Source organism: Cnephaeus nilssonii (assembly GCF_951640355.1).
Source record: "Cnephaeus nilssonii genome assembly, chromosome: 9".
Classification (NCBI taxonomy): domain Eukaryota; kingdom Metazoa; phylum Chordata; class Mammalia; order Chiroptera; family Vespertilionidae; genus Cnephaeus; species Cnephaeus nilssonii.
The window spans coordinates 171,773-185,978 of record NC_137080.1 but is presented as its reverse complement, the minus strand read 5'-3'; the positions used below and the strand labels follow the sequence as shown (position 1 = coordinate 185,978).

General features: G+C 61.8%; 1 protein-coding gene across 2 annotated transcripts; it reads right to left on the bottom strand.

Moving 5' to 3' along the window:
- Positions 1-4,212: 4,212 nt before the first annotated feature.
- Positions 4,213-12,331, bottom strand: DLL1 (delta like canonical Notch ligand 1). 2 transcript variants are annotated; one of them, XM_079779914.1, is made up of 11 exons: positions 11,477-12,331; positions 11,064-11,357; positions 10,522-10,582; positions 10,087-10,344; positions 8,258-8,318; positions 7,685-7,815; positions 7,403-7,572; positions 7,086-7,302; positions 5,467-6,238; positions 4,952-5,063; positions 4,213-4,857 (listed from the first exon to the last, which is right to left on the bottom strand). In XM_079779914.1, the coding sequence occupies exons 1-11, from the start codon at positions 11,528-11,530 to the stop codon at positions 4,852-4,854; spliced, it is 2,136 nt and encodes a 711-aa protein (XP_079636040.1). In that variant the 5' UTR covers positions 11,531-12,331; the 3' UTR covers positions 4,213-4,851. The 2 variants fall into 2 exon arrangements, with proteins under 2 accessions (XP_079636040.1, XP_079636039.1); XM_079779913.1 differs by having other exon boundaries at positions 10,087-10,582.
- Between the last annotated feature and the right edge of the window lie 1,875 nt (positions 12,332-14,206).

Sequence of the window (14,206 nt, the reverse complement as noted above, 5' to 3'; positions counted from 1 at the left end):
ATTCACGTTGAGGAAATGCGGGCGGCACGTCACTTTGTTTGCTGGAGGCCAAGCAAACGCCGTCACGGCCTACACTGCGTCCAGGTGACCGTGTGTTTATTAGAATAATAGCAAAGTGACATAGTCCTCCCCTCAGATGATGCCAGTATCCGGCTTCATGTCATGACCCCAAACTAGGAGTGACATTGAGAAGCATGAACACAGAATAAAACTTCCTTTGTGATCAGCGTTCTTGCACACTTTTACACATGTCCCCCCGTGTGTATGTGTATGTGTGTGAGAGTGTGTATGAGAGTGTGTGCGTGAGAGTATTGTGAGTGTGTGTGCGTGTGCGAGTGTGTGTGTGTGCAAGTGTGTGAGTGGGTATGTGTGCATGTGCGAGTGTGTGTGTGTGTGTGTGTGTGTGCGTGCGTGCGCATATGCTCCTGGGGGTTAGCCCTCTCTGGCTCAGGCACACAGCTGGGACTGGGTGCAGCTAACAAGCTGCTGGCCCTGCTCAGCCGTCTCCCGGGACACAGCCCTAGAACGAATAACCTGCTGATCTGGCCGGGGGGCATCGGACGGCAGGGCAGGTACCGGGTCTGGGAGGTCCAGCCAGGGCTTCCCTGGGGCCGGCATCTCCAAGTGAGAGCACAGTGGATGGAAGGCCACGTGGGAGTCTCAGGACTGGGAGGGTGGAGAGCCACGTGCCAGCATCCATGTGGCTGCCGCTGGTGGCTCACGGGGCAGTGAGGGGATAACATGAAACACAGAGACAGGAGCCGCGTCGCCGAAGGCCTGCCCACCACATGAAGGGTCTTGAACTCTGCGCTCAAAGCCGTGGGAAGCTGTTGGCTGGTGTTGAGCTGGGAATGGCTCCCTCAGGCTGGGCTCGGGGAGTCTTTGGTGGCAGCCAGGAGAGTGGGCAGTCACCAGTGCGGCCACGCGGACAGAGCCTGGGTCTGATCCAAACCCCTGCCTCTCAACCATTTGATTTGTTTGGTTTTGGTCTTGCAAGATTTCTGATCTGAGAATGCATGTGCCAAGATGGAAACTCCCCAAATCGCTATCGGACAGAGCAGTAACTCCTGGCACGTGTTTGAGTGTCTCTCCGAGGTACGTTCTTTTCATGCCGGCTCCACGACCGTCACCCGCAGCTCATCTGAAGCCAACACCCCATCTCAGGCTACTTCAAAGCAAATCCAGACACGGCAATGTTTCATCCATATGTATTTCAGAAATTTTCTCTAAAGGTGAAGGACTCTTTTTTGTTTAGCTCAACAGTAATAACTTCACATCTAAAACATTTAAATATACTTTAATAAAATACTTCCAGCTCACGTTTCTCCAATTGGCTCGAAGGGTTTTCTTTAACTGTTTTTAATCACCACGTCTCCTGGTCTGTGAGTCCCCAGGCCTTTCCTCCTCGCACCGCTCCCTGGACTCGCTGGGCAGACCCCAGCAGTGTCCTGACCGTGTCCCCTGTCCGCTGTCCTTCTGTAAACTAGGAACCAGATTGGCCGGTCTGATCAGATTCAAGTTCCATTTTCTTTGCAAAACTCTCTCCTCAGTAGTTCTGTGGGCCTGTCTGTTCAATGTGCCCGGAATCCACCATGGGAAGCACACGTGTGGAGGCGCGTCAGAATGCGTGATTGACACGGAGCCTCTCTCTGCGGCCCCAACATAGGTCATCCCATGTACATCTCGGGAACTGCTCATGGCGTCGAGCTTCACAGAGCCACAAAGTTAGAAACGCAGTTGCTGCCGCCACCGCTGAGAGGACAGCTTCGCAGGCAGAGCACGGCGGCGGCCTGAGAGGGAGGCGCTCGGGGCGGTCAGGCAGCGCAGAGGGCAGGCAGCGACGGTGACCCCCGCGAGAAGTGCCGGCCTCGGCCGTGGGCTCGGTGGGTTGGAACGGTGACCCGTACGCCAAAAGGTTGAGGGTTCGATAGCCCGTCGGGACACGTGATTAAAAGTGGTTCAGTTGTCCACGCTGGCGGCTCAGCATCCTAGCCGCAGAAAGCCGACAGACCCGGGGTGACGATGGACAGCCGTGGTGATGGCGAGAATTCTTCGTAGTATTCTCGCAACACTTCTGGAAGTTCCAAAGTACACCCAAGTGAAAAGTTAAAGAAGAAAAAAACACGGAAAAGGAGCTTCACCTTCCCCACTGGTTCCCCCAACGTCCCGGCCGTGGAGCCCGGAGCGCGGAGCCAGGCAGCTGGGAGGGGCCGGCCACTTCCCAGAACTGGACCCGGAGCTCGGCCGGCTCCTGGGCTATTTTTAACTCAGGGCTGAGAGCGCGTGGCTGTGCCTTCCTCCTCACTCCTGGTGGCACACTTGGCACTGGGGACACACGACCCAAGGCTGCCCGTGCTGCGCACTGCCTGGCGTGATGGGCACGGCTGGTCCGTCATGCCCGTGCGTTTACACGCTGGTACCTGGACTTCCTGCCACAAATGACATAAACCCAGAAACTGAGGGACCAACTGATTCCACGTCCAGTTAAAGCGTCGTTGCCAGAAGGACGTGGAGCCTCGTCCACTGAGCAGTGGGGACCCCCCCCCCCCCGCTGCCAGGGGGGTCTCGCTTTGCTCCTCAGGCAGGTTCCTTGCTGGCCCTGGAGGAGAGACAAGCGTATCCCCGATTGGCAGGAGGCGGGAGGATGCAAGGGAGGTTACCTGACAGAACGCGGAGGTTCTTCCTCTTTCCCAGAATGGACGTGACAGGAGTCCCAGCATGCCCATAGTCTTGGAAAGAGATGAGCCACTTACTTTATTTCCCATATCTGCCACTTCTGAAAGTAAAAGGAAGTGCTTAACCATTGCTCCAGGTTAACGGTCATCAACGACCTCTCCCACCCTTCGCCAGAGCCGCAGACGACAGAGAACCCGGGTCAGCGCGGGGCAGGTGGGGAGGAGGGCTGGGAGCCTGCCGCCGACGTCCTTCCTCCCGTGGTCCTTCCTCCCGTGGCCGAGCCGTCCACAGAGTCCTTGACCTAGGAGCTTATTCAAAGCCGAAGCCGGGCAGCTGGAGGGTCAGGTTCTGCTTCAGATACAGAAGCACCGGCCACGTGTGCCCTCTGACCCTGGTGTGCAGGAGTTCTGTTGGTCTCAGTCTACCGTCTCCACCATTCACACACCACACACACACACGCACACACACACGCCTCTCCTCCTCCTCAGGAAGATCCCAGGACTTCTGACATCACAGTCAGGACAGTGCAAAGACCTCCTGTCCCTGGGGCCAGGAAGTCTGCCGGCCTGTTCCCTCCAACCCAGAAACACACCCGAGTCCGAGGGCCGACACCTGCACCCGTCCTTGGAACCACCTAAGACACCAGCGATGGGTCTCGCTCCCGACGCAGCGGCGTTTCTGACAATGACTAAGGATCACTCTGGCGCATGGAGCCAGCTTCCCAGACTTCAAGGTTGACACTGCCCCTTACAAACCCTGCACAAGCCTGGCTGTCATGGCTCAGTGGTTGAGCATCCATCTATGAACCAAGAGGTCCCTGATTCAACTCCCGGTCAGGGCACATGCCCAGGTTGCCAGCTTGATCCCCAGTGTGGGGCATGCAGGAGGCAGCTGATCAATGATTCTCTCATCATTGATGTTTCTCTCTCTCCCTGTCCCTCCCCTCATCTCTGAAATCAATAAAAACATATTTGGGGAGGAGGGGAACCTGCACAAGTCGCTTCACTCCGCATGCCCGCTCCCTCCGCCTGACTCAGCAATGACATCACTCTCGGGACCACCAGGACCAGCGAGATGGCTCGCAGAGGGCGTGACCAGGGGCCTGGCCTGCAGCAAGCACTGGTAATCTTACCATTACTGTCGGCTAACCCACCACAACTCGAGTTGAATTAGAAGGCAACTAACTATTTTGAATTAACTGGAAATAAACCCACAAACCAACCGAGAATCAGCATCACTCTAAGTCAGAGTCTTTGCCGTGACGTCCTCATGGGGGTCTGTCCCGTCCTTAGGCAGGAAGGCGGGAAGGAGGGTGGCCGGTCGCCACGTAGCGGGGCTGCTCCGGGGTCGGGCTGTCCCCACAGTGACGGCGGGAAGGTTCTCTGAATGGGCCCAGGAGCCAGGAAGGTTGCTTTTACTCGATCCAAGGGAACCAGGAAAGATGTTAAAAATGGAAAACCAGGGCCCTGCTATGTCTGTTCTCGGGGCCTCGCGCAGAAAGCCAGCACACCACAGGCCGCCATTCATAATATTTATTTTGGAAAAATATTTTAAAAAGGAATTTCTTCATTAACAAAACAGTAAAAAACTCAAATAACATTTGCACAATATTCCATAAATACATTTATATACAAAAAATATAGTCACATAGACCCGAAGTGCCTTTGTACATATTTACCAAAAATTTAAATTATAAAAAAATGAACATCACAAAATACTCAAGCTTTACAGATATCATGAAAAATATTTTTACAAGTCCAAAAAATAACACACATCTTTTCCCACCTAGAAAAAAAAAACACATTTTAGTATCAAAAAGGACGATAAAGGCAGTGTTTGTGATTCTAATTCAAGAAAGACTGGCTCATAAGAATCCAAAATATACACTCCGGGCAGTGCATGCGTCTCATGTCGTCATTCAGTCCACTCATTTAAATATATATTTCTTAAAAGCAACTGTCCATAGTGCAATGGAGACGTCGCGAAAAGGCAGAGTGCAACCGGCGTCCTGGAACAGCCCGAGCCGCAGCCGCACCGCCGGCTGACCTCAGGGACCTCGTCCCACCGCCGTCGCAAAGGCCTCCTTTTCCCTCTCAGCAGCATCCGTTGGGGCATAGATCCTTGGAATTCTATGTAGTTTAAGAGAAACGGGAATTTTGCCATATCACCTCAATTTTACACCTAGAGGGGCCAACGAGACAGAACGGGAAGTTAGCTCAAAGTCCAGATTGATGTCCCGCACCTGCCTTCGAGGGCCGTCCCCACGCACACCCACCTCAGTGGCTATGACACACTCGTCCTTCTCCGATATGACGAACACCGACTGGTACTTGGTGTCTTTTGACGTGGAGTACACCGAGTCCCGCCTTTTCCTTTCAGGTGCTTCCCTGCTCAAAGGAAAGAAAAACAGAACCACAATAAGCATGTGCCAACACTTGCTTCTCAACGTATTCCTCCTGGTTTCAGAGAGGAAGTGAGAATGGAAGGGAGAGAGAGAGAGAAGCATCAATGATGAGAGAGAATCATGAATCAGCTCCTGCAATGACCCACCCTGGGGATGGAGCCCACAATCCGGGTATGTGCCCTGACCGGGAATCAAACCGTGACCTCCTGGTTCATAGGTCGATGCTCAATCCACTGAGCCACACCAGCTGGGCAAACATGTTTGAACGGGGAAATGACCAGAGCTCAGAGAACACCCTCTTGCCCAGCTCGGCTCAAAGCACCCGAGTGTTGGGGTGCCCTCCCCAGGGGGCCTCCCAGACGGCCTTCCTGACGCACAGCACTCACCCCCTGAGTGTCGGGGCGCCCTTCTCCTCCCCGGGAGAGCCCTGCAGCTGGCACTTGGCATCGCGCTTGCTGTGGGGGTCCCTGGAGGCGGCGTCCTCGCCCTTGGGCTCGGGCACCAGGTTATAGTCCACACCGGGGTAGCGGGCCTTGGGGCCGTTCTTGTCGCTGCCGTGGTCCCCGTGGAAGTCCACCTTCTTGTTGGTGTTCTTGATCTGCGTGGCCCCGATGACGCTGACGGACACGTCCTTCTCCCGCTGGCAGCTGGCCAGATTGTTCATGGTCTCCGTCTCCCCGTGGCAGGGGTCGGCAGGGGGCGGGCCCTTCTGCAGCCTCAGCCGCACGCAGACCCCCGTGGCAGCACAGCCCAGCAGCAGCACGAGCACCAGGACCGCGCCCGCGCAGACGGCTACCCAGGGGAAGGGCCCGGCCGGGTCCACCACGGGGGCGGGGGGCGGCTCGGGGAGCAGGAACTGGCAGTTGGGGCCCCCGTAGCCCCGGGCGCACTCGCACAGGTAGCGGCGGGCCCTCTCGTGGCAGGTGGCGCCGTTGTGGCAGGGCGCGTGCTCACACCGGCTGACGGGCGTGCTGCAGTTCCTGCCGCTGTAGCCGGGCGGGCAGGTGCACGAGAACTCGTTCACGCCATCCCGGCAGGTGCCGCCGTTGGCACATGGCGAGGAGGCGCAGTCGTCCACGTTGTCCTGGCAGTGCCGCCCCGAGAAACCGGCCCGGCAGCGGCACATGTAGGCGTCGCCCAGGTCCACGCACTGTGCACCTGAAACACAGGGGCACGTGCTTGTGTGTCCGCTGCGGGACCCACGGGAGAGACCAGGGCAGACAGCCTGTGGCCTGAAGGGGCTGCAGCTCAAGGCAAGGGACCCTGTGCCTCCCTCACGCCCACGGGGGAGCCGGCGGCTCCGTGACTGATGGCGCCGCCCCTCGTGGCCCCACAGCGGCTACGCTGTGACGGGCGGGTGCACAACCCCGCCTGCCTCCCTGCGGCCCAACAGCCACCCACGAGGGACCAGGTCACAGGGACAATGGCAGTCCAGCGAGGAGCCCGGGAGGGGCAGGGTGAGCGGGAGGAAGCAGGGCTGTGTCCTCACAGAGCCCGCGGCTGAGAGCGGGGCATCGGGCCTCCCGGGTCCACAGGACGAGGGCGCGGCCGCTCACCATCCGAGCGACTGACACGCCCCCTCCATCGGGAGGCTCCTGGGCTGGCCTACGGGTGAAGCTCTGGAAGCTTCCGCAGAGGCCGGCCCGTCTGGGGCCTGCTGCCCTCCCTGCGCGGTGCTGAGGGTGTCCCACCCACACTTCCCCACAGACGCACCAGACGGCTACTTGGGTGACCGTGCAGGGCTGGGCTTCCCTCCAAACCAGGTGGCTGGCTGGAGGGTGGCACCCTGCCTGGGCATCGGGGCCTGTTCCCAGGCACGCTGGGGCGTGGGACCCAAGCGAGCTGTGCCCTCCCCCAGATTCCCCCTGCAACATCCCTACAGAGTGTCTCTGTGTTCAGATTACAGGGCTCCGTAAGCTCCAAGTGGCTCGCAAAGCCACGGGCCTGGCCTGAAGTCAGACGTGAGCTCCCGACGCCCTCGTCGGCGTGGCCGGGCCGCCCTTACCGTTGGCACAGGGCGAGGAACTGCAGGCGTCCACCTTCTTCTCGCAGTTGAAGCCGGAGAAGCCTGCGGGGCAGCGGCAGGTGTAACCTCCCTCAGGGTTGTCGGAGCAGCGTCCCCCGTTGAAGCAAGGCCCGTCCGCACAGGCCATGGCGCTCAGCTCGCAGACGCTGCCGTAGAAGCCGGGTGCACAGGTGCAGGAGAAGCCGTTCTCGAGATCCTACGTGACGGGGACGATGCAAAGCTCCTTAAAGCTTCTCCTCAGACCCGTGGGGCCCGTGTCCAGACAGGGCCCACGCGGCACCCGGCGCGGCACTCACCGTGCAGCTGCCGCCGTTCCTGCAGGGGCTGGGGCCGCACTCGTCCACCTCGTCCTCACAGGTGGCCCCGGTGAACCCGGGCCGGCAGGAGCAGGTGTAGCTCCCCTGGCCCGTGTTGGTGCAGGTGGCCCCGTTCCTGCAGGGCCTGTGGTGTGTGCAGTAGTTGAGGTCTGAGAGGGGTGGGGAAGGAAGAGGAGGGAAGCCCGAGGTCAGGCCGGGAAGTCTGCACCTTCCCAGGGAGGAGCTGGAGCCCTGGCCGCCTGCGGGGGACGGGAGGCTCACCCTGGTTGCAGAAGAGGCCCCCCCAGCCCTCCTGGCAGGTGCACTGCCAGGGCTGCTGGCAGGTGCCGTGGAGACAGCCCGGGTACCGAATGCACTGGTCACAGTAGCGGCCCTGCCAGCCCACTCGGCACCTGAGGGGAGAGAGGACAGGGTCAGGGGGGCATCGGCCTTTGCCCAGGGTGACAAAGCATTGCCCGCTCACAGGAAACTGCTTCCCAGCAGCACCTGCACCTGGTTCTCAAACAGGCAAGATGGGGAATCTCCTAGCATGCCCAGGGTCTGCCTCCTGGGGTCGTCTGGCAGCTCCCCAGGGGATTCTAAAGCACCCCAAGTCTGACCCCAAGTAAACTGTCATTTTTCAACTGCTGTCTGTGAGTTCCCACAACCAGGGAGCTGAGCAGACTGACAAGCCGTGACCTTACACATTTCCATACACGTATGGAGTAAAAACACCCGAATCACAGCCCACCAGCTAGTCTCACACCAGTTCTACAAATGATCACCTGGAGGGCTCACACACACACACGCTGTACAAGGACGACCAGACAGAAAAAGCGGCTTTTGCAAACTTACTTGCATTCCCCTGGCTTGTCACAAAACCCATGCTGCTCATCGCATCCGGGCAGGCAGATTGCTGCAGCAAAGAAAATACCGGGGTCAAGCCGCGCTCCCGGGGCCACGGGGCCGCTGGCCGCACTCGCAGGGCTCCCTCCAGCCCCTGAACTAATCTCCGTCCTGCCTGGTAACCGTGGACTTTACTCAGCCGGGCGGGCGAGCATTCTTCTTAACACAGCCGCTCGGGGACAAAAGATGGAGGAAGCCCCCACCCCCTCCCCATCCCCTTTTCTTCTGAGAGAGGGTCAGAAGTCCTTCCCCACCTCCTCCCCCACTTCCCAATTCTATGCACAAAGCTCCACCTCTTAATACCCAGAAAGTGTGTGTGTAGATAAGGGTGGACAGCTGGTCTGCAGAGACCAGGGCAAGACAGCTGCTCCATTGTCTGCTCTCTCCCAGCAGCTGCCCCGTGCAACAATACGGCCCTCACCCCGGCCCCCACCCCACACACCCCGGCGTGTACACACCACACACACACACACACACACACACACACACACACACACACACGTGCACGCGCGCCCTTTCCGCCAATGGGAGCCGGCGTGCGTCCCTGCGCCTATCCCTGCCGGCATCTAATGGATGGCACGCGCGGGCTGGGGGCGGGGAGAGACTCCAGTGTTTGAATAAGAAGAAAAAAGTTTGAGTCTGTGGCTACCCCACAGTGAAGAAGAGAGGACAGTGAGGAAGGGAGCAGCAGGCCTGGCCCGGGGGGAGAGGGGGGGCCTGGCTGGCTTCCTAGTCTGGTTATGCCTGGTTATGAAACTCATTAACAAGCCGCTCCACAAGTTTTTAGGACAACAGAGCCGCTCAGGCCAGAGAGGAACTCCAAGTGCTTAAGGAGCTGGTGGAGAGCTGAGCGAAGGGCGTGGAGTGAAGGGCACCACGCCCCAGGCATAGGCCCACCCCAGAGTGCCCCTCCCGGAAGGCTGCCTGCCCCAGGGCAGGAGAAGGAAGGTTCCGTGGTGTCTGGGAGCTCCGGGACCCACCCTGACTGCAGGGAAGCCCGATCCCTGGCTGTGCAGGCGGCAGGGGGTACGTAGCAGGCTGGGGAGAGGCCTGCGGGGGTCCACCTGAACCAGGCCCAGGAGCCTACAGGGTCCTCACAGCCCCCACTCCCCAGCTCTGGTTCCCTGCGGCTGCAGAGCAGCTGCTGGTCTGCCCTGGCTGCCAGGAGTACCGAAGACGGGGCAGGAAGGCCTAGGTCCCTCGTAAAGGCATTTCTTTCCCAGACAAGGTGCCGGGGTTCCCCCCCCCCCATGCAGGCCTGGTACCCCCGGCCTCCACATGCACCCACCCCCACGGGTGACAACGTCAGGCAGCCTGTGCACATCACACTGGTGTTTGCAAACACGCGAGCTCTGGGAAGAGGCCAAGTGCCCCAACTTCAGAGAAGAATTAAGCACTTTGCACTGAGATGCTGTCCCAGCAAGAAGTACTGGCTCACAGCGGCCAACACACCAACGCCAACACCCCATGCTGCCCTCCGTTCCTCCCTTCCTTCCTTCCCCCTCTCCCTCACTGACTTCCTGACCCCTGGCCCGTCTCCAAAATCCTCCCTGATTAAGAAGGGCAGCTTCCCATAGCGGAAGTTAAAATGTCTGAGTTGACCCAACCCCGCGACCAGCTGACTGAAGTTTTGGCAAGTCTCCAGGGCTCCCCAGACTCGGTTTCCCCACGGAACCCCTCTCTAGTGCTAATAGCCTGGATCTGGGCCCGCAGAATGCCCCTCCGCTCCCTGGGAAGGGAGTAAGCTGAGGGGAGCAGCCCTCGGACCCTGGACCCACCTTCGGTGCAGTACTGGCCCCTCCAGCCAGGGTTGCACACCTTCTCGCCCCGCTCCCCGCAGGTGAAGTGGCCGAAGGCATCATCCCGGGGCCGGCAGAAGACGGAACAGCCCTCCCCGTAGTAGTGCTCGTCGCACACGAAGCGGTAGGAGTACTTGAGGTCAGCACGGCCGCTGCTGTGCAGGTCCTGGGACCACTCCTCACCCACCGTCAGGTGCCTCTGTGTGGCCAGCCGGCTGATGAGCCGCTCGGGGTTTTCTGCGGGAGAGGTGCCTGTGAGTGCGGACTCTGCACCTGGAGGCTGGGCCAGGGCAGGGAGGACCACCCTGCAGGGGGACCAGACCCTCTGCCCCGTGGCTCTGCAGGGTAAGGGCACAGGGCTCAGCCAAGGCACAGGGGTTCGCAGAGTTCTGGGGTCTGGGGGGTTGTGTTTACCTGTGGCGAGGTCGTCGGGAGAATCTGTGTGCAGAGCCTCGATGATCAGAGAGAAGGTGCCCTGGGAGAAGGAGGAGACAGGGAAACTAGAACCTTCTCTCAAACTCTTAGCTGTGGGTACACATCAGGAGGCCTGTGGCTGCTAGCGACCTGGGCGGTGTTTTCACTTTCCTCAAGGAAATGGAAGAACTTTTTAAAGAGTGATTTCCTGGCGTGTTTTTACAGCCTGTTAGTACAGGATATCACGTAAAAAAAAAAAAAAAAAGGAAAGAAAAAGACTGCGCGGAGCAGGCGGGGCTGTCCTCGGTCTGCAGGGGATGGGCCCGCGGAGGGGCTGGGGTGCCCTCGCAAGTCTGGCCGCGCGACCAGCCCACCTCCGCAGGGGCCTAGTGCCTTTCCACGGAAGGGCTCGTGGGACCGTGGGACCGGGGCTGGGCACAGCGTCCGGACAAGGGAGGGTCCGCCCCTGTCTTGGCCTCACCCGCCCCCGCTGTCACCGCCGCCGGCCCAGGCCCGCGCCCAGCCCGCGCAGGTGCGCTCACCGGCCAGGTGAAGCCCAGCGGGAAGCGGATGGGGTTGCTGAAGGCGGGGTGGGCGCCCGCGCCGTCGGGGAGGCTGAAGGAGCCGACGCCCAGCACGGGCGTGACGGCGCTGCCGTAGGTGCAGGGCGGCTCGGGCGACACGCTGGCCTGGTAGTGCTTGAGGCACACGCGGAAGAAGGTCCTGCAGGCGCACGGCGGGCCCGCGGCCCCGCGGCAGCAGCTGCGGTCGCCCGGCAGCCCCTTCCGGTTGATGAACTCCTGCAGCTTCAGCTCGAACACCCCCGAGCTCCAGACCTGCGGGGGGAGCGGCGTGAGCGCGGCGCCTGGGGCGCGGGGCGTCCCTCCGGGCTCGCCTTCGCTCCAGTCCGCGCCGCGCGTCCTGCCCCCTGGCCCCGCGCGCTCCGGGCACTCACCTGGCACAGCAGGGCCGCGACCACGGCGAGGGCCAGGGCGCCCCGGCGGCCCATGGCGCACCGCCCGACTCGCCGGCCCCCCTGGCGTCCCGCCGGTTCTCCCCTCCAAGCGGCGGCGGGGGTGCGAGGCCGAGTGCGCGCCAAGCGGCGTGGCAGGGAGGCCGCCTCGCCTGCCGGGAGACCCGGACTCCCCCGGGTCCGGCCCGGCTGGGTCCAGGCCGCGGCTCCCGGGTCGCCCTGCGGCTGCGGCCCCGAGCGACGCGCGAGGACAGGGTTCGCTCGGGGGAGGTCGCTCCTGCAGCGGCAACTTTCGGTTTCCTCCTCGTGCTTTCAATCCACGAGTGGGCGAGGGTCGCCCGCTTCCTGGTTTTGTCTCAGGCGTCTTCGCAGGAAAAAGGCGAGAGGGAGGGAGGGAGGACGCGTCCAGTCGGTCGGTTCAGCTCCCCGGGAACGGCGGGGGCTGCTCCGAGCCCGGTGGGAGGCGCGGTCCGGGAATCCACGGCGCGTCGCTGATCCGGGCCGAGCCGGTCACTTGGCTGCGGCGGGCGCTCGGGAAGCAGCCCGGGCCCCCAGTGCCGCCGCGGAGAGTCGCGTCGCTCCGAGGAGCCCAGCCGGTGCCATCCGAGTAAACACGCGTGGGGCGGGGAGGCCGTGGGAGGAGGCTCCGCGCCGCAGCCCGTCCTCGCAGCGACCCGAGCCGCCGGCCGCCGGTCCCGCGGGTGCGCGCCGAGGGTCTGGCTCCGCCGGCGCCGCGCCCTTATATCCCGCCGTCCGTCCGCATGGCTAATGAGATGCAAATGAGCGGCCCCCCAATCTGTCGAGAGCTGTCACAAAGGAGCCACTTTTCCAAACCCTCCTCTCAATGGCTCGCCAAATGGTCAGTGAGCTGTAAAATGTGCAACTCCCTCCGCCCTCCCGGCCTCCCGAGTCCGCCCCCGCCCTCCGCGCAGGGCGCTCATTTACATTCCGGCGAAACGCTCGCCGCGAGGATCCCCTCGGATCCGGCGCCGGTGCCGCGGCCCGGCCTCCGCGGCTGCCTCCTGGCCACGGGCGCGCGGAGGCCCCGGAGACAGCGGGGCGCGCGCCTCCCGCCCGCCGAGCGCAACCGGCCTTGTGCGCTGGACGCAGCCGGAGAGACAGTCCCTGCCGCAGCGCCCGCCCCCGTCTCCCCGCGCGGCCGCGGCCGGAGCTCCGGGGGAGGGAGGGGGGCCGAAGTTAGAGGCCCCGCTCCCAGCGGGCCGCCCTCCCTGGGCGGCCTCTTCCGAAGGCGGAGTCTCCGGGGAGGGGTTCGGGGGCACCGCAGGACAGGAGCGGGCACCGCGGCAGAGGGTGGCGGGAGCACAGGGCAGTTTCGAGAAGTTTGGGAAGGTCTGACCTCATCCACCTCCCGGCCGACGGCGACTTTGCGTCCGGGGACGCAGGGCCCGCGCGAAGGGGGGCCGGGGGCGAGCGCGGTGGCCCGGGGACCCGGGATCCCCGCGGCCGCTGGAGGGGCGGGGTCCGGTAGCGCGTCCCCCCCCCCCCGCCCCCGCCCAGAGATATCGACGCCGCCAACGACAGCCCCTGCGCCCCGGTGCTCACGCACACCCTCCTCGCGCGCTTCCCGGGCCACGCCGCCTTTCCGGGGGTCTCCGGCCCTCTCTCCCGGTGTCTCCCCCTCGGCCTCCCTCCGCCCAGTAAAAAGTGAGTTCGGTGTGTGTCGCTCGCGTGGCTGTCATTAGGGCAGCCTGTTATTGTGCAGCCGAATCAGTGGCTCTTTGTGCGCTCAGCTGTATGGTAATGCGGCCGCACCTGCTCGCACAATGCGGGAGAGCTCCCTCCGCGCGCCCGGCCGCGGCAACAATGTCCGGCACATGCTCCGGGGACCTCGGCCGGCCCCCACCCGCAACCTCTGCGCAACCATCACCTTACGAGGTTTTTACATGTCCATCAAACACTGGAACTTTTGTTTTCATTTTTTAAAAGGGAAATGAGTTTATTGGGAGGGCCGAGAGCACACGTATCACACAATGAATTCTCTAAATGGCTCTCCTGCTCGCGGGCGTGAGCTAGAAGGAAGGTGGGGCGCACACTCCTGCCCTGGCACCCAGCTTTGTGCGGGCCGCACTCCGAGGTCCCTTCTCCACCGCTGCTCCGCCTTCACATCCCACACACACACACACACACACACACACACACACACACACAGCAGCTTCCTCCGGCCACAAGGTGTGAGCTCTGGAGGACAGGAGCAGCCGCGGTGGCCTTGCTCCAGCCGCCTTGTTGGTGGGAACCGCACGCTCGTCCTGGCCAAATGGGCTTTCACTGCAGCCGACGTCAAGATCACGAAGTTTCGGATCCTAAGTCGGACCGCTGTGCACAGCAACCTGAGAGTCTCTTGTGACTTTTTCCACTCGGTTCCCCACTGCTGCCTGTTAGAGGAGCAGCGTTCATCGGAAGTCACGTTTCAGGCTGAGGTGAGAAAGGCAGGCTAGGACCCCACCAGAACCCCCTACTGTTTGGTTCCGAACAAATGGAAGCTTCAAAAGTGCCAGAGACGGACAGAGGGCACTCCCAGCCCAGCCGCCCTGGGGGACTTTGCAAGGACTCACCACCCTGGCGCGCTGGCCAATCCTAATTTAATCTTGCCACCTAGTGTCAGCATCCTTTTTTCAGGACATCCATGTTCCCTCTGCAACTCTGCGCCCCACAGCAGGGGAACTGGTGTACTGGGGGGGGGGGGGAGGCGGG

Bases quoted from the DNA above. Each gene is read 5' to 3' on its own strand.
- DLL1 (XM_079779913.1), bottom strand. From the start codon at position 11,530: ATGGGCCGCCGGGGCGCCCTGGCCCTCGCCGTGGTCGCGGCCCTGCTG. The intron at 7,573-7,684 runs GTGAGCCTCCCG...CACCCCTCTCAG, and splicing joins GGGCCTCTTCTGCAACCAGG to ACCTCAACTACTGCACACAC. The intron at 5,064-5,466 runs GTGAGTGCTGTG...TCCTTTGAGCAG, and splicing joins GGCGCCCCGACACTCAGGGG to GGAAGCACCTGAAAGGAAAA.